Below are 19,112 nucleotides of genomic sequence, written 5' to 3' on the forward strand. Positions count from 1 at the left end.
CCGGCTCCCAGACCCTCGTCCCGCTCGCAGACCCTCGTCAGGCTCCCAGACCCTCGTCCGGCTCCCAGACCCTCGTCAGGCTCCCAGACCCTCGTCCGGCTCCCAGATCCTCGTCAGGCTCCCAGACCCTCGTCAGGCTCCCAGATCCTCGTCCGGCTCCCAGACCCTCGTCAGGCTCCCAGACCCTCGTCCCGCTCGCAGACCCTCGTCAGGCTCCCAGACCCTCGTCAGGCTCCCAGATCCTCGTCCGGCTCGCAGACCCTCGTCAGGCTCCCAGACCCTCGTCCGGCTCCTAGACCCTCGTTAGGTTCGCAGATCCTCGTCAGGCTCCCAGATCCTCGTGAGGTTCCAGATCCTCGTCCGGCTCCCAGACCCTCGTCAGGCTCCCAGACCCTCGTCAGGCTCCCAGACCCTCGTCAGGCTCCCAGACCCTCGTCCGGCTCCCAGATCCTCGTCAGGCTCCCAGACCCTCGTCAGGCTCCCAGACCCTCGTCCGGCTCCCAGATCCTCGTCAGGCTCCCAGACCCTCGTCAGGCTCCCAGACCCTCGTCCGGCTCCCAGATCCTCGTCAGGCTAGCAGATCCTCGTCAGGCTCCCAGACCCTCGTCAGGCTCCCAGATCCTCGTCCGGCTCGCAGACCCTCGTCCCGCTCGCAGACGCTCGTCAAGCACATCTCCGCCTTCCTGCGCTGGGGCGCCTTCGGCGGCACCTCGGCACGACGCTTCGGGCTACCGTCAGCAGCTAAACCGCCACAGAAAGGCGCCCAAATGCAAAAGATGGGCCCGGGCCGGCCGCTTGCGATACTCGTTCCCAGCCTGAGAGCCGTAACGCGGAGGCAGGGCGTGCGCCCGGGTGACTCGGGTTTCCCGCGGCTCTGCGCGCGGGCGCTGACGACTGGGGGCCCCTGAGAGCACTGACGGGGGTGACAAACGTGAGCCGGCAGGCGGAGCCGCAACCGGGGACCGCCAGCCTCGAGGCTCCACCTCACAAACGTCGCCGCGGAGGCCGCGGGTGCTGCAGTCTCGGAGTCCCACCAGGGGGCGCTGAGGCGCGCGCCCTCACGCGGCGGCCACGAGCGACCCGCCCCGGAAGCTAAAGCCCACCGTTCCGTCCCGTCCCTCCGGCTTTCTCCGCCCGCCGGGTACTTACGCCGGGTCACCGCCGGGCCGAGAGCCGGCGGTGTCTGCCGGGCGAGCGGCGAGTCGCTCGGAGTGCAGGCCCGTGGGCGCCGGGAGCCGAGGCCGCGGGCCGCGACGGCTGGTCCTGCCCGAGCACGCACGCCGGAGCCCGGGCGAGAGCGGTCTCCGGGGCCCGGCCTGAGCCCAGCGCACCCGCCGCCCGTCGCCGATGATTCGGAAGGCGCGGCCGGCGCTGCTGCAGCCTCAAGATGTCGGAGACCGAGTGGAGACGCTCGTGGTGAGCTGCGGGGTTCGGGGCTCGGGACGGCCGGCCCTGGGGGGACCCTCGGGGAGCCTCTGCCGCCCCCCTCGCGCTGGCTGGGGTTTCGGAGGGATGGAGGAGGGCCGGGGAGGAGGGAGGCCGGGGGCCGGGGAGGAGGGAGGCCGGGGCCCGGGGAGGAGGCGGCCCGGGAGGAGGGAGCCGGGGTCCGGGGGAGGACGGCGCTGGGGGCCGGGGAGGAGGGGGCCGGGGCCCGGGGAGGAGGGGGGCCGGGGAGGAGGGGGGCCGGGGCCCGGGGAGGAGGGGGGCCGGGGAGGAGGGGGGCCGGGGCCCCGGGGAGGGGGGGAGCTGAAGCCCGGGGAGGGGGGAGTTGAAGCTCGGGGAGGAGGGAGCCGGGGCCGGGGGCCGAGGCCCGGGAGGAGGGAGGTGAAGCCCTGGGAGGAGGGAGCTGAAGCCCGGGGAGGAGGGGGCCGGGGCCCGGGGAGGAGGGGGGGTCCCGGGGAGGGGGGAGCTGAAGCCCGGGGAGAGGAGAGCTGAAGCCCGGGAGGAGGGAGCCGGGGCCGGGGGCTGAGGCCCGGGAGGAGGGAGGTGAAGCCCTGGGAGGAGGGAGCCAGGGCCCGGGAGGAGGGAGCTGAAGCTCGGGGAGGAGGGAGCTGAAGCTCGGGGAGGACGACGCCGGGGAGGAGGGAGGTGCAGCTCGGGGAGGACGTCGCCGGGGCCCAGGGAGGAGGGAGCTGAAGCCCGGGGAGGAGGGAGCTGCAGCCTGGGGAGGAGGGAGCCAGGGCCCGGGGAGGAAGGAGCTGCGGCCCAGGGTGGAGGAGGCCGGGGCCCGGGGAGGAGGGAGCTGAAGCCCGGGGAGGAGGGAGCCGGGGCCGGGGAGGAGGGAGCCGGGGCCGGGGAGGAGGGAGCTGCGGTCCGGGGTGGAGGGGGCCGGGGTTCGGGGAGGAGGGGGCTGCGGTCCGGGGTGGAGGGGGCTGGGGCCGGGGAGGAGGGAGCTGCGGCCCGGGGAGGAGGGAGCCGGGGCCGGGGAGGAGGGAGCTGAAGCCTGGGGAGGAGGGAGCTGAAGCCTGGGGAGGAGGGAGCTGAGGCCCGGGGAGGAGGGAGCCGGGGCCGGGGAGGAGGGAGCTGAAGCCCGGGGAGGAGGGAGCTGAGGCCCGGGGACGAGGGAGCTGCGGCCCGGGGAGGAGGGGGCCAGGGCCGGGGAGGAGGGAGCTGCGGCCCGGGGTGGAGGGGGTCGGGGCCCGGGAGGAGGGAGCTGCGGCCCGGGGAGGAGGGAGTTGCGGCCCGGGGGAGGAGGAGCCGGGGCCGGGGAGGAGGGAGCTGAAACCCGGGGAGGAGGGAGCTGCGGCCCGGGGTGGAGGGGGTCGGGGCCCGGGAGGAGGGAGCTGAGGCCCGGGGAGGAGGGAGCTGCGGCCCGGGGAGGAGGGAGCTGCGGCCCGGGGGAGGAGGGAGCTGAAGCCCGGGGAGGACGTCGCCGGGGCCCGGGGAGGAGGGAGCTGAAGCCCGGGGAGGACGTCGCCGGGGCCCGGGGAGGAGGAAGCTGAAGCCCGGCCGCGGCGCCGTATCTGGGTGGATCCGCGGAAGTGCCGGGCCCGGGGGGAGTGTCGCAGCCTGGAGCCGCTCGGGGTCTGGGGCTCCGCTCTGTCCCACCAGCCGCTCGGGGACACGGTGTGGCAGCCGGCTCCCTACAGGCGACCGCTCGCAGACCCTAGGGGCAGCTCTCCCCGCCCTACAGCTCGCCCGGAGTCCCTGTCGACCCCACGGCGGTGGGTTTGGGGTTTGTTTGGGGGCGGAGCGAGGTGCGTGCCCCACGGACGCTGCTTGGAGCTGGCGCCCTGCCCGGCGTCTCAGGGTTCGCTGATAGGCAGCCCCGAGCCCGAGGAGCCGCCGGTGCCCGAGCGGAGCCGCCCAGGACCGCCTGCGCCCGGGGGCAGCAGCGGGGAACGCGGAGGGCCGGACCTGGGCGTGTCCGCCTCGGGCGGCCGGGGAGGAGTGCGGCCCAGGTCGGCCAGGCCACGCCCCTCCGGCGTCCGCATTGGCTGCCGCGGCCGAGCCGCCGGCGCGCCATTGGTGGAGGCGGGATGGGCGGGGTGGGCTGGCGTGTGCGTGGAGGGGCGCGGCCGGCGTGGGGCCCCGCGGGGCTCAGGGGGATTCCGGTCCCCAAGTTGTCGCTTTGAAAACATGCCTCCTGTTTGGCTGGGGCTCCGGGCTCCGGACCCTTGACTTCGGTTCTTCTTTAAAGCGGAGTAGGAATTACCCTCGGGAAGATTCCGCAACGGCTTCGGCACCCCTCGTCCCCGCTGCGCCGGCCCCCGGCCCCGGCCCCGCCCCGGTCCCGCCCCCGGCCCCGCCCCGGCCCTCGCCCCTCGTCCCCCGCCCGCGTCCCCCGGCCCCGCCCTCGTCCGCCCACCCCTCGTCCCCCCTGCCCCGCCCCTGCCCCGCCCCTAGTCGCCCGGGGGCGGCTCCCGGCCCCGCCCCTCGTTCCCACTGCCCCTCGCCCGTGCCCCGCCCCCGTCCCCCCGCCCCTCGTGCCCCGCCCCCGGCCCGGGCCCCTAGCCCCCGCACCCCCGCCCCCCCATTCCCTGTATAACCAAATCAAACCCAGTGTTGCGGAGTGGATTTCGACTCATAGCGACCCTATAGCGACCCTATAGGACCAAGCAGGACTGCCCCACAGTTTCCACGGAGCGCCTGGCGGATTCGAACTGCCGACCCTTTGGCTAGCAGCCCTGAACCGACAGGCTACCGGGGCTTCCTGTCCCCCGTGCGCCGCCGGGTCACGGGTTGGTTGCGTCCCGGGCCGCCCCGATGAACCACCATCCCGCCACCTGGAATAGCCGCCCTGGCGGCGCAGCGGCTAAAGCGCTTCTCTCCAGCCGAAAGGTCGGCGGTGCGGGCCCGGGAGACGGATGTGGCGGTCCGCTCCCCTAGAGATTGACAGCCTCGGCAGTCCCATGGGGCGGTTCTGCCCGGTGCTGTGGGGTCACTAGGAGTTGGGAGAGACCCCACAGCTCCAGGTTGACTTTCGGTTTATTTATCTTGAATAACTTCGGGGCTGTTTGAAGATACCAAGTCCAGCCTTCAAGGATGTCATCCACTACGGATCATATCTTAAACCCACCCATCTTAAAAAAAAAAAACTTAGGACCCCTCAAAATGAAAAGTGTAATTCTGTTCGTTTGTGGGTTTATAGCAGTTATCTTTGTTGAAACCGTGGTGGCGTAGTGGTTACGAGCTATGGCTGCTAACCAGCAGGTCGGCAGTTGGAACCCACCAGGTGGTCCTTGGAAACCCCATGGGGCAGTTCTACTGTGTTCTATAGGGCCTCTGCAGCGGGACTGCCCTGTGCATAGGACGCAGGAGGGTGAGCCCCGTGGTTCATGAGGAGTCTTACAAGGCAGGAGGGTGGCCTTACAAGCGGGGAGTGTGGCCTTACAAGCGAAGAGTGTGGCCTTACAGGCCAGGAGCGTGGCCTTACAGGCCAGGAGGGTGGCCTTACAGGCCAGGAGGGTGGCCGTCATCAAACAGAGTATTAAGTAGCGATTAAAGGGGAATCAACTCGACAGCAACAGGTTTTGTTTTTTATTTTAATTCAATGAGTATTAATGAGAAGCCTGTATGACACTTTGTGGTTTCTGATGTATTTATCACTACCTGTATTTGCATTCCATTTCTTTTTTCTTTCTTAAGTTGGTGAATTCAAATTATTCAAAATATGAAGTCTGTCATTGAGGGGTTTTGAACCTGGAAGCTTTGTGATCAGATTTAGTTTTAAAGGATGACTGGCAGCGGGTAGATTAGAGGGGGCCAAAGAAATGCGGTGAAGAGGTGGGTGAAGAAGTGGTCGCAGTCACTAAGGCAGGGGATGGCAGGGTTCTGAGCCAGGGGAGTGACCGGGAAGGGTGGAGCGGGTGGGTCTGAGTGCTGTGTAAGGAGGTAGAGTGAGCAAGTACAGAGGCAGGTGGCACCCAGGTTCCGGCTTGAGCGGCTGGGTGGCTCGGTGGATGGGCATTCGCTGGGGTAGGACACCCTGGAGGAGGAGCAGGTTGGGGAGAGAGATGGGTTTCAGTTTTGAAATGTCTGCGGTGCCTGTGGGACAGCTGAGTAGGTGGATGTGAGTGTGGACTTCTGGAGAGAGGTTGCAAGTGTGGATAAAAGGATAGAAATAGAAGCCGTGGAGGGGCATGGGAACACTGGCCGGGGCTGGGAATGTTTGAAGGCAGAAAGGTCAGAGAAGTGGGGGAGGACCCGGGACGGCATAATCCCTGAAGCCCGAGGAAGAGAGTGTCTCAAGATGAAGCAACAGTGGTCAACAGGAGCATCCTCTGGATTTCCACTTCAGACTTTGGGTGCGGGGAAAAGAGTGTGAACTTGAGTCCTGACCAATAGCTTCAAATTCTGTATTTACGACCCTTGACTTCTGTGAGCTCCTGGTCCTGTAAAACGGGTTTAGGAGACCTAACTCAGGGATCTTGTGAGATTTTGAGGTACTGTATGTAGATGCCTGACCCGAGCTGCTCTGGGAGCTCAGTGAAGGACGGGTTGGCACAGTTGAGACTGGAGACGCTAAGGAGGCCATTAGGATCATTAGGGTGGATTAATGATGGGCAGACTTTGAGAAACTGAGGGTCAGTCAGTAGGACCTGGTCATGACTGGTAGGTCGAGTGAGCGGCCTTCGGTGTCACCCAGATTTCCAGGTTGGCTGCCTGGGGTATCCCAGTATGGGTTGGAGAAGAGGGAAGTGAGTTTGTACGTGTTGAGTATGAGATGGCTGTGGGCCACTGGAGGGGAGATTGAGGAGGCTGGGAGAGAGGAGATAGTCTGGAGAGAGGGCTGGGCTGGAGATGAGGCTCCACCAGGACATGTGTGTGAAGAATGGGGGTGTGTGTGTGAAGACTGGGTGTGGGGAAGACTGGAGAGCTGCAGGGGAGGAGATAAGAGAAACAAATATCTGAGGGGCAGGCCCAGGGGAAGGAGACTGAGAGGGCAGCCAGAAAAGAGAGCAGAGTTGGTTAGCTGTTCCAGAGGCACCTGAGAGGCCAACCAAGCTAAGGACAGAAAGGGGTCCTGGGACTTGGCAGGTCCTCGGTGAGCAGGCAGAGGCGGCTCTAGTGAAGGAGCGGGGCTGGATGGTAAATCCTGGTGGCCTGAGGACTGACTGGCAGAGGGGGAGTGGCGGTGGTGTGGAGTCCAGGCTGGAAAGACTGGAGCCTTTGGGCATGGTTCCAGGCAGAGAAGATGCCCATGGAAGGGAGAGGCCAAGCGTGCAGGTGAGAGCGGCTTGTGGATACCAAGGCTGAGGAACAGAACCGTAAGCTCCTCTTTTGGGGTGGAGATGGCTGCTGATGCGGACCTATTGAAACCTTTACATTTTGCTTGTTTTTACCTGTTGTTTTAATTCCATCACCTTTTAATACTTTAGAAGCAATTTGAAAGTGGTTATAAACTGCAGGATTTAATTATAGGAACTTGTCTTTCCTCCAACAGTCTTTTAAGTAATTCCCTTTATACCTTGACTTGAACTTCCTCTAACAGTCTTTTAAGTAATTCCTGTTATAACTTGATTTGCTTATTTGGTAGAATTTGGAATGATTTCTCTGTGAACCAAATTCTACAGACTACAAGACTTTCAGTTCTGAGTTGCACGGTAGTTATGCGTATAACACAGTTTTGTGTTCATCTTACGGTATTTTAGGACAGTGGTGTGCCGTCTGTTAAAAAATGACCGCACAATTTTCACATAGTAACGGTGAGAGATGGTCTTTTTGGGTAGAACTTGCCAGGTGTGTCTTTCGGAAAAGGGTTTTTGTGTGCTGGTTGGATTTTAAATTTTCACACCATCTGTGGTCCCGAGGCTGGGTTCTGGAGAGAAGACACTGCCCGGTCACAGCAGCAGTGCTGGGAGCAGAGGCCCCTGGAGGGTGCTCAAGGCAGGTCCAGTCAGCCTTTGAGGAGTCTGCCCTTCCTGGGGTGCCTCTCGTGGGATAAAGGAGAAGTAGCAAACCCAGGAAGGCGCCTGGGGCATAGAGCTGCCTGCATCTAAGCATAAGAGAAGGGGAAAGTTTAAGGAAATTCATAGGTTGTCAAAGAAGAGGCACATACATATTAAATGTGGCTGAGCGTAAGGTGTTACGTCCTTTGGCTTGCTCCGCTAAATATCTACAGGTCCTAAGGCCAAGAGAGCCTGGAAGCCAGCGGCTCAGAGCTGAAACGCCGTGTTCAGTGATTTGCGAGGTTCAGGAGACAGCCAGGTACTTTCAGCAGCAGGACAGTAAGGAGGCGTGGTCAGCGGCATGATTCACAAAAGGACACAGACATGTCCCCCAGTAGAAGCAAAGTCCCTGACCCTACTAAACCAGGTGCTGTTGACCCTGCCTCACGGCGACCCGTGTGCGTCAGAGTAGAGCTCTGCAAGGTTTTCAGTGGCTGATATTTTGAAGTAGATCGCCAGGCCTTTGTTCTGAGGCTCCTCTGTGTCGACTCAGACATCCAGCCTTTCAGTTAGCAGCCAAGCTCGTTAACCATCTGCACCACCCAAGGACAGAGACCAGCGAGAGATTTCTCCCAAGGGACCGACCCCTCTTTCAGCGAGCAGTGTCCTCCACAGCATGTTGAGATTACTGATTTCTAACGACAGTCTTCGCTTCTCTGGAGCATGGGATAACACGAGGAGCCATGAGGACCCTTGCAGGGGAATCCGGTGGTCTCAATGTGCATAAAGGTGAGGGTTGCTGAGGCAAAGCTGCTGACTGTGCCCTCTTGTCTTGCAGTTACACCCAGCAATCAAGGCTTTCGTGTGTGGGTCCATCAGTGGGACCTGCTCGACCATCCTTTTTCAACCTCTTGATCTCATTAAAACGCGCCTCCAGACTCTCCAGCCCTTGGCCCACGGGTAGGTACCAGTGCCCCACATTTCACTGTGGACCCGGCTCCAACGTTTCAGACATGGAAGCATCTTTACTGGTTTACTTTGTATAGACCCCGTCCTGGGGTCTGTACAAGGTCGGTTTTGAGGGCAGAGTTCTTTTATGAAGAAACAATCTAAATGGTTTTGTTTTTCTCCTTCTCTGCCTCCATGTTGTCTATCTCCAGGTCCAGTCATGTTGGGATGTTTGCTGTGCTCCTGGAGGTGGTTCGCACAGAGAGTCTTTTGGGCCTCTGGAAAGGGATGTCCCCCGTAAGCCGCCTTTTTGGTCTGGGTTCTCTTCCTCCCTCTCCACTGATCCACCTCACCAGCTTTTAAGGACGTGTGAGTTGGAAGTGGTGGAGGACCTGCATGGTCTTTCTGGGCGTCCCTGACACTGTCACTGACTTGTGTCTGAGGTCTGGGGAAGTGGGACCCACTGGTGCAGTGGGAGACCCTGGAGCAGCTTTTACCCCCACCCTTGCCACTCGAGTACGCCCACACCTGCATCTCTTTGCCTGAAGGCATTTTCTGGCCTCAGGAACTCACTTTGCTGGAGGTGCCAGGGAGTTAATGCTCACCCCTGCCCTTTAAACCCACTGCCGTCCAGTTGATTCCGACTCACAGCGACCCTGGAGGACAGAGCAGAACTGCCCCGTAGGGTTTCGAAGGCTGTAATCTTTACAGAAACAGACCATTACATCTCTCTCCTGTGGAGCAGCTGGTGGGTCTGAACCACCAACCTTTTGGTTAGCAGCTGAGCACTGTGTAAACTTCACAGCCGAGAAAACCCTGTGAAGCAGTTGTACTCTCTAACACAGTGGGGTCACCACAAGTTGGAACTGACTCAGTGGCAGTGGTTTGTTTGTTTGTTCCCCTCACTCCTCAGGTGGAGGAATAGCTCTGAGGCCTGAGTTCTGCCGTGGCTCCCACAGTTCCCCAAAGGATGTAAGCTCCAGTTGCCCTCGGCAGTAACTGGTGTGATATCATGCCCTCTGTTGGCTACCTTCCCTCCTGTCTCACTTCTCCACTCCTCCACCTTCTAAACAAACCACTTGCACACAAACCGTCTCAAGATCACCTTTTAGGAAAACCCAGCAAAGACAGTGTCTGACTTCTCTCCTTCCTCTGATGTTTGTCTGCAGTCCATTGTGAGATGCGTCCCTGGTGTCGGGATCTACTTTGGCACTCTCTACTCCCTGAAGCAGTACTTCCTGCGAGGCCATCCCCCCACGGCCCTGGAGTCAGTAATCCTGGGGGCGGGCTCTCGCTCCGTGGCCGGGGTCTGCATGTCACCCATCACTGTGATCAAGACACGCTATGAGGTGAGTCTGACCACTTTAGGGTCCTGGGCTCTTGGGTAGAAGAGAGTCAAGGGACCACTGACGTCAGCTTCTGATCTGTAATTTAACATAGTGGCCAGTGAGGTCAGAGAACCGTTCATGTAGGCAGGCAAAGTCCTGGTGAACTAGAGCCCGGTAACGCCACGTAACTGCGGTCTCTGGGCTCAGCGCTCGGCCTCAGTGTGTTCCCTTTGTGTAGGCAGGCCAAGCCCCGGTGAACTAGGGCCTGGTAACACCAGGTAACTGCGGTCTCTGGGCTCAGCGCTCGGCCTTGGTGTGTTCCCTTTGTGTAGGCAGGCCAAGTCCTGGTGAACTAGAGCCCGGTGATGCCACATAACTGCGGTCTCTGGGGTCAGCGCTCGGCCTTGGCATGTTGCTTTTGTGTAGGCAGGCCAAGTCCCGGTGAACTAGAGCCCGGTGGTGCCACGTAACTGCGGTCTCTGGGCTCAGCGTTCGGCCTCGGTGTGTTCCCTTTGTGTAGGCAGGCCAAGCCCCGGTGAACTAGGGCCTGGTAACGCCAGGTAACTGCGGTCTCTGGGCTCAGCGCTCGGCCTCAGTGTGTTTCCTTTGTGTAGGCAGGCCAAGTCCTGGTGAACTAGAGCCCGGTGGTGCCACGTAACTGCGGTCTCTGGGGTCAGCGCTCGGCCTTGGCATGTTGCTTTTGTGTAGGCAGGCCAAGTCCCGGTGAACTAGAGCCCGGTGGTGCCACGTAACTGCGGTCTCTGGGCTCAGCGTTCGGCCTCGGTGTGTTCCCTTTGCAGAGCGGCAGGTACAGCTACCAGAGCATCTCCATGGCCCTGAGGAGCATCTACCGCAGCGAGGGCCACCGCGGGCTCTTCAGCGGCCTGACAGCCACCCTCCTTCGTGACGCACCCTTTTCTGGAATCTACCTAATGTTTTACACCCAGACCAAAAACATAGTGCCCCAAGGTATGGATAGCAGAACGGGTGGCGGGAAGAGATAGCCCAAGGCATCCAGTCCTAGCACTGCCTCTGAGGCAGGAGAGTGTGGTTCTCAGCACTGCTGCACACGGGGCTGGCTTCAGGGTGCTGAGAGCAGCCTCAGACACAGGCTCTGCCCTTGGTTTTGTCTGTTACGTCAGAGGACTTAGAGTCTTGGAGTTTGGGGTGGGGGGGTGTTCAGACTGCTGGGTCCCTGTCCCACTCAAGGCCCCTAAATCAGAAGCTGTGGGGTGAGACCTGGGAGCCTGAATTTTTCCAGAAGCAACTGATGTGACCCTAATCTGACACGTTTGGGAAACACTGAAGGGTTAGGAGTTTGAAGGAAAATGGTTATTCCACTGCCCCTCCTGTTTTGCCAGTTCCTGTGGTTTTGAGCCCTCCGTCTGGGTGGAGATGGGGCGTCTGGTCAGGAGGCCCACCAGGGGCCGCCTGTCCCACCAGGGAGCTTGTGCTGGACTGGAAATGGGCAAAATCAACGGGCCGCGAACACCCACCCGTGAGAGCAAGGGCGGATGGAGACGTGTCCCTCAGGGTGAAACTGCACTGTGTCTGCGCGTAATCCGAGCCAGAAGTTCTGACAGAGGTCATTTCATTGGGAAAGCTGAGATGCCTACCGTGGCTGTGGGGATACACTGCGGTTTGGAGGGCTTTATATGTAGAAGGGTAGTCCCCAACTTAGAAAGGAGGTTCTGTTGTAAGTCGCTTCTGACGTAAGTCAAATACCTCATTGTTTTTTTAGTTTTCGTTATTATTGTCTTTTATTATCAGTATCTTTATAAATCTGATTTTTATTTGTCTTTGGGGATTGGCATGAGAACGGTAACATCAACAAGTTGTCTGCTGCAACACTGTATGTTATACATATTACTAACAAGATGTACAAACGGTCCTGAGGGCGGGCGGTTCAGCGTAACTGGAATGCGCCCTTAGTCGTAACCTCTTTCTCTGGGGGACTTGCTGCTTCTGGCCGGTCACCAGGACACGGAGTGCTGCAGGTCACAGCCTTACTCTGCAGACCAGAAGCTGAGGCAGTGAAGGAGCTTGGATACGCATTCTTAACTCCTTAGTCCATCTTTAAAAAATTATTTGTGAATAATTTTACTTACAAGAATAGTACGAATAACTTCATATACCCGTTAACATTCTCTTTCTATATATATAATTTTTTTTTTCAGAACTATTTGAGAGTAAGTTGCAGGTACCATGCCCCTTCACCCTTGAATACCTCAGTGTGTTATTTCCTAAGAATGAGGATATTCTCATATAAACACAGTACAGTTGTCACAGTTAGGAAATTTAACATAGATCTAATTCTTCAGTCTGCAGTCCATATTCTCATTTCTCCAGTTGTCCCAGTAATGTGCTATGTATCAATTTTTGTTTTTCTGTCTTTGAGAGTATGCTGTTACGTGCTGTTGAGTCGATGGCAACTCATGTGACAGAGCAGATTGTTCCTAGGGTTTCCTAGGTTATAGTCTTTACGGAAGCAAGTCTTTTCTCCTGCAGAGTGGCTGGTGGGTTTAACCACTGACCTTTCGATTGACAGCTGAGTGCTTAGCTATTGCCCCACCGAGCTCCTTTTAAGGGTATGTTGCTGCTGTTGTGTGCCGTTGAGTCGATTCCGACTCTCAGCGACCCTACAGGACAGTAGGACGCCCCATAGGGTTTCCAAGGAGCGACTGGTGAGTTCAGACTGTCGACCATTTGGTTAGCAGCCTGAGCTCTCAACTGCTGTGCCACCATGGCCCCTTGGCCAGTTACAGAATGTCCCTCTGTGTGGATTTAGCTGGTGTTTTCTTGTGATTAGATTCTGTTGTACTCTGTTGGCACGAGGACCACAGATGTGATGTTGCACCCTTGGTGTATTAGAGCAAGAAGTTCAAGACATCGGTTTGACCCATCGTGGGTGACGTTAACCCTATCTGCCAGGTGTCTCTGTTGGAATCTCAACTGTCTTCCTTTTGTAATTCCCCAGTCTTTGTGGGGAAAAGTGTTGAATCTATGCAAATATCCGGTTTATTTCACTGTGGAGTCCCTGGAAGCACAAACAGTTAAGCCCTGGGCTACTAACCGAGAGGTCAGCCTTGAGAAGACAGGCCTGGTGATCTGCTTCCGAAAGGTCATAGCCTTGAAAACCCCATGTAGCAATTCTACTCCGTACACATGGGGTTGCCATGAGCGAGAACTAACAATAACCTGAATCATTCCTCATGATGGTAATGGTTGTAAAAAGGCAATTTGCTAACTCCATCATTCCATGTACATCTTTTAGTTGTACAGTAAAATGTTAATTCTTAGCTTTGTTTGAATCCAGACCTTTGGGGCAGAATTTGTGGCAGCTTACACTGATGTTTGTCTGACGAATGGGGTTTGTAACTGAGTGTTGCCTTTCTCATGTTTCAGACCAGTTGGATGCAGTCTTTATTCCCTTTGTGAACTTCAGCTGTGGAATATTTGCTGGTGTTCTGGCCTCACTGGTAACTCAGCCTGCAGACGTTATCAAAACTCACATGCAGCTTGCCCCGGTGAAATTCCGGTGGATTGGCCAAACAGTTGCACTCATTTTTAAAGTAAGGCTATAGAATAAGTATTTGTTCTTATTGTGGTTAAGGACCTCTTTCTCTAGAGCAGTACTTCTCAGTCCCCCCACTCCCACCCCATTAGAGTCGCCTGGGGAGCTGTTAAAAGTCCCCAAGCTCAGGCCACAGCCTGGGCCGATGACATGGAATCTCTGGGGGGCAGGGCTCCAGCACCAGTACCTTGAAAAGCTCTTCCGTGATTCTGATCTGTAGCCGCGGTTGAGAACCACTGGCCTGTTGGTTTGGTTTGGGTTAGTGGCTGGATTGCTAGACTCCATGCCAGACCTGCTGGATCAGGCAGAGACCCAGGCACCTAATTAAGGACCTAGGAGTAAATGTAGTTGGAAAAAAACCAAATGCATTGTTTTGTTTCTAGGAGTTTGTTCCAATACAAATGGACAAATACTGTCATTGAAGATAGAAAGTATAATGTGCCCTAAAGTGCTATCTCAAAGCTATTGAGTTAGCCCTTTTGGAACGTGCACTGTTACTACACACTAGGTTCACCTGTCAGATGGCTCTGCACTTCTCCTTCTTCTGTGTAATAGATGAAACATGTAAGCATAGGCATCAGTCTCACCCTAGAAATAAGCAGATATTTGTGACCTTGATAATACTCCTCAACACAGTTTAGGTTGCCTGCATTCCTATTCTCTGTTCCTAAAATTACAAAGTATGAAACAATACGTTCTTTAATAATATGGGCAAATGCAGCAATAATCACAGTAAAACCAAACCAAACCCAATTCCAACTCATAGCGACCCTAGGACAGAGCAGAACTGGCCCGTAGGTTTTCCAAGGCTGTAATCTTTACAGAGGAGCCCTGGTAGCGCAGTGGTTAAACACTTGGCTGTTAACCGGAAGGTCGTGGTTGGAACTCGCCAGCTGCTCTGCAGGAGAAAGATGTGGCAGTCTGCTTCCATAAAAACTTACAGCCTTGGAAACCCTATGGGGCAGTTCTACCCTGTGCTGTAGGGTCGCTGTGAGTTGGAATCGGCCCAACAGGAGTGGGCGGTGGCAGTCTTCACAGAAGCAGACTGCCAAACCTGCGGAGTAGCTGGTGGGTTCAAATCTCTAACTTTTGGGTTAGCAGCTGAGCGTTTAACCACTGTGCCACCAGGGCTCCTTATGATGACAATAGGAATGAGCAAATCAACCCAGATTGTGAAGGAGGGGGAAGAGGTGTTTTGTCTTTATAAAAATAGGGCCACTAAGAGAGAGCATACAGTGAATTACAAAAAGGTGCTCCCTCCAGGCAGAGAAATTGTAAAAAGGCACCTTTTCCTTCATCCTGGAACCAGGGCTTAGCAAGTAGACCTGTGTCTGGATTTCAGCTGACACTCTGGGCTTGGTATCTCTGTGCAGTGCACGGACTACACAACTGTACACAGCAACCCTGTATAGAGATTTTCAGTTGAGATCGATTTCCCTGGATAGAGCAAGCCTAAAAAGATAAAGCCTAGCAACTATGCAAAAAAAAAAATGTTAAGTTCAATTGGTTGTCACCCTACACCCATTAATCACAGTTCTGGCATTATGTAAAAGTCTAGAAGTAAGAATCAGACACGGGGTGACGTGGGGTAACACGGACACGCACTGTCGTGCCCGGTGACTAACTCCTAGTGCTGCTGCTCGGCTTCTGGAGTCTGACACTCGTTGTCTTTACAGGACTATGGGCTGCGTGGCTTCTTCCAAGGCTGGGTCCCCCGGGCCCTCCGCAGAACTCTGATGGCAGCAATGGCATGGACAGTCTACGAAGAGATGATGGCCAAGATGGGCCTCAAGTCCTGACCAAGAGGGGCCTGCGAAAGGCCTGGCTCGATTTCTGCCGTGGCGGTTTCCCTCACTGTCCTGGCGTAAGATGAAGTCCACTCCAGAGAGCCTGGCAGAAACGTTGCCTTCAGTGCCCCATTCGAGTAGAGAAAAACGGGCCTGGCTTATGCTCCAGAAGTCTCCCACAAGAGGAGTCGCCCGTACAGACACCACACTGGGAAGTTGGGAGAAAGGTCTGCATACGCTGCAAGCCCACGTGAAAAGGCGTTGTCCAGAGAGAGCTCCATCAGCTGGTCTGCGTTAGCCATCCGTCCACACCACGATGTCTCCTTGGATACCCTGTGGCAAGGAATCACGAAGCCAGAGCAGCCGGAGGCCACCTGCTGTGGGTCTGAGGAGGGGAGTCAACTCTCACCAGGTTGAAGACTGTACCTGAGGAAGGATGTTAGGGTGAGGAAGAAAAGATACCATTATTTACTTGATTGCTTATCAACTTCTTAGAGGCTCTGAAGAATGGGGACAGTGGCTTCCTAGTCTATAAATGTTGTCTAAATAAATGCCATCTTGGCCCCTGAACTGTTTCAGCTCTAAGTTGTTCTGGCATTTTCTGGAACTAAAGTTCAGATAAATAAAATGAAGCACTTTATCATTGGAAGCTGCTTGGAAAACCTAAATAGTCTTGTCGTTCTGTTTTAAAATAATAAAACAATTTTAGGGTCACTGACTCTTGACCCACATAGGTCCCTGAAGCCCTCATTTTGAACAAAACCAAACCCACTGCCATTCCAACTCATGGCGACCCCATGTGTTACAAAGCAGAACTGCTCCATAGGGTTTTCTTGGCTATTATCTTTATGGAAGCCAATTGCCAGGCCTTTTTTCCATGATGCCATTGGGTGGGTTTGACTGCCAACCGTTAGGTTAGTAGTCGGGTGCAGGCTGTTCACACCACTCAGGGGTATTACAGATCACACAGGTTACCCATCTCACGTGTACAATTCAATGATTTTTCATAACTTTACAAAGTGGTCCAACTATCACCATAAATCAGAGAAAACTGACGCCCAGCAAGATCCCTCATGCCCATTTACAGTTCATCCCCGTTCCTACCTCCAGTCCCAGACAGCCACTAATTACTGTCTCTATAAAGTTGCCTTTTCTGGACACTTGGTATAAACAGAACCATACAATCTGTGGTTTCTCCTGTCTGGCTCCTTTCACTTAGTATAATGTTTTTGAGGTTCATGCGTGTTGTAGCATGTGTCAGTACTTCGTTCTTTTTTTATGGCCAAACATTCCACTGTGTGCATACACCACATTTTATTTATCCATTCATCAGATGATGAATATTCGAACTGTTGACACTTTTGGGCTCTTACGAGCAACATGTGAACAAGTCTCTATGTGCGCATATGTTTTAATTTCTCGTGCAACATGTGAACAAGTCTCTGTGCATATGTTTTAATTCCTCATGCAACATGTGAACAAGTCTCTGCGCATGTTTTAATCCCTCATGCAACATGTGAACAGGTCTCTGTGTGCATATGTTTTAATCCCTCATGCAACATGTGAACAAGTCTCTGTGTACATATGTTTTAATTCCTCATGGGTTGATAACTTTTAGGTTTAACCACGCGAGAATCTGTCAGACTTCCAAAGTGGCTGAAACATTTTACGATCCCACCAGCGGCGCATGAGGGTTCCAGCTTCTCCACATCCTCGCTAACACTTGTTATTATTTTACGTGTTATAGGCCCTTCCGGTGTGTACTTGGATTTTTTCTGTCACCTTTCAAATTTAGGAAAGGGCCGTTATTTTATCCTGGAAGCAGAAGGGGCAAGCTTGGCCTAGTGGCTAAGAACACAGCTCTGGTTCCAGGCAGCCCAGGTGGAAAACCTGCCTCTCTACTCACTTAGACTTGTTATTGACCCTGCGCCTGGGAAATGGGGACAGTAATGTTTCCTACCTCCTAGAATGGCTGTAACCCTATGGGGCAGTTCTACTTTGTCCTATAGAGTCACTGTGAGTTGGAATCGACTCAGTGGCATCAAGTTTGGTTTTATTGAGAATGTCTCATGTCGTAAAGTTCACCCTTTTAAAGAGTGTAATTCAGTGGTTTTGGTCATATTCACAAAGGTGTGCCTTGATCCCCACTATCCAGAATACACAGTATATTTTGACATCTGCTCACAGCCCCTATTTCATATAGAGTATTTTACGTATCTTTCCCAGGTCTTGTTTTGAGTGGCTTCTTCCCTTAGACACTAAGTTGGCCGAGGGCTCACAGCCACCAGTCCAGGGTTGACAGGTTAGCCTGATCTGGCATCGCCAAGGCCAGAGGAGGACCCAGCTATGCTTTCAAATGTGAGTGGTGCTGGGGCAGGGGCAGCAGGGTCCCAGAGATGCCTCTGGGCTTATTTCCCCTCCCTTCATCTCTGCTCTGCCGAGAAGAGGCTAATGAAAGACTGCTGTTCTGTTGTTAGGTGCCGTTGAGTTGGTTCTGACTCACAGGGACCCTGTATACAACAAAACAAAACATTGCCCAGTCGTGTGCCATCCTCACAATCGTTACGCTTGAGCCAATTGTTGCAGCCGCTGTATCAATCCATCTTGTTGAGGGTCTTCCTCATTTCTGCTGACCCTCTATACTTTACCAAGCCTGATGTCCTCCAGGGACTGATTCCTCCTGATACCACGTCGAAAGTACGTGAGACAAAGCCTCACCATCCTTGCTTCTAACAAGCATTCTGGCTGTATTTCTTCCAACACAGATTTGTTCGTTTTTCTGGCAATCCACGGCATATTCAATATTCTTCACCAACAACATAATTCAAAGGCATCAACTCTTCTTCGGTCTTCCTCACTCATCGTCCAGCTTTGGCATGCGTATGAGGTGACTGGAAACACCACGGCTTGGGTCAGGTGCACCTTAGTTTCAAGGTGACATCTTTGCGTTTTAACACTTCAAGGAGGTTTTTGCAGCAGATTTGCCAACTGTAGTGCATCGTTTGACTTTTTGACTGTTGCTACCGTATGCACTGATTGTGGATCCTGGTAAAATGAAATCCTTGACATCAATATTTTCTCCGTTTATCATGATGTTGCTCATTGGTCCAGTCTCTTAAGAGTCTTAATTTATGATACTTTTCCTTCCCTTTAACCTTTTTTCTTGTCACTTATTTGTTGAAGAAATTGGATTATTTGTCCTGTAGACTGTCCCACATTCTGGATTTTGATGAACGCAGCCTTGTGTTGTCATTTACCATGTTCCTCTGCTGTATTTCCTTAAACTAGTGGTTATGATTATAGGAATTTAAAAATGAGATAGGCTTTATTAGTCCTAATCTGAGAAAGGTATTTGAAAGAATTAAAAGTCAAATCCTGCCTTTTTCCTCAGAATTGGTGAGAGAGTCTGTCAGCACCGTGCTCCTTATCTTGAGTTGGGAAACCTCACCACTAGGCTCAGAAGAAAGTAGTTTTCTCGTGCATATGTGTCTTAGTCAAGGTTCTCTAGAGGAACAGGGCCAGTGAGATATACACACATAGATTTACTTAATGGAATTGGCTCAGGTGACTGGGGGCGGATACTGGCAAGTCCCCGAACTGTAGGTTAGGTGAAAGGAAGAATGCAGTGTAAAGTTCTGCCAAAATATCTATATTCTGGAGGCAGAACACACCCTAAGGAAACTGCCTTTCCATCTGATTGATTACGTTACAATAGATTACATGATGGGAGGTAGCTACATTACCATTTAGATTAGATCATAGAATAGCAACTAGACTAGCTTTTGGCCAAACAACTGGGAACCATAGCCTAGCCAAGTTGACACAAAATTAACCATCACATGGTGCATTTGGCTTTCTGAGTTTGGTTTGGTTTGAATATTGTTCCTTGGCTTTCCTTGAAAACAGGACCTTTACAACCTGCAAGGCTCTTAGAAAGCTTTTCTAATGCGTGTGAAGAACTGGTCAGGGGCTCACCAAGGACATTGTGCTGAGGAATGAACGGCTCCGTCAGTGCCAGTTCGAATATACGTCATGCATCCATCCCAACAAGATAGTAGCCAATTAAACACAAACTGAAAATTGTAACTTGGATTTTATGACAGTCCTTCCTTTTTTTTTTTTTTTTTAATTGAGATTTTAGGAT

The 19,112-nt window shown here is 54.6% G+C and overlaps 1 protein-coding gene across 2 annotated transcripts; it reads left to right on the forward strand.

The window, feature by feature from the left end:
- The first annotated feature begins 1,282 nt into the window (after window positions 1-1,282).
- Window positions 1,283-19,059, forward strand: SLC25A38 (solute carrier family 25 member 38). Of its 2 annotated transcripts, XM_064277522.1 has the most exons (7): window positions 1,283-1,416; window positions 8,170-8,291; window positions 8,492-8,576; window positions 9,449-9,628; window positions 10,408-10,576; window positions 13,013-13,179; window positions 14,858-19,057. In XM_064277522.1, the coding sequence occupies exons 1-7, from the start codon at window positions 1,348-1,350 to the stop codon at window positions 14,978-14,980; spliced, it is 915 nt and encodes a 304-aa protein (XP_064133592.1). In that variant the 5' UTR covers window positions 1,283-1,347; the 3' UTR covers window positions 14,981-19,057. The 2 variants fall into 2 exon arrangements, with proteins under 2 accessions (XP_064133592.1, XP_064133593.1); XM_064277523.1 differs by lacking the exon at window positions 13,013-13,179 and having other exon boundaries at window positions 14,858-19,059.
- The last annotated feature ends 53 nt before the right edge of the window (window positions 19,060-19,112 follow it).

This window comes from Loxodonta africana, chromosome 27 (assembly GCF_030014295.1).
Source record: "Loxodonta africana isolate mLoxAfr1 chromosome 27, mLoxAfr1.hap2, whole genome shotgun sequence".
NCBI lineage: Eukaryota > Metazoa > Chordata > Mammalia > Proboscidea > Elephantidae > Loxodonta > Loxodonta africana.

Coding starts and splice junctions, on each gene's coding strand:
- SLC25A38 (XM_064277522.1), top strand. CDS start 1,348: ATGATTCGGAAGGCGCGGCCGGCGCTGCTGCAGCCTCAAGATGTCGGA. Junction 1,417..8,169: donor ACCGAGTGGAGACGCTCGTG/GTGAGCTGCGGG, acceptor CTTGTCTTGCAG/TTACACCCAGCAATCAAGGC. Junction 8,292..8,491: donor CTCCAGCCCTTGGCCCACGG/GTAGGTACCAGT, acceptor GTCTATCTCCAG/GTCCAGTCATGTTGGGATGT.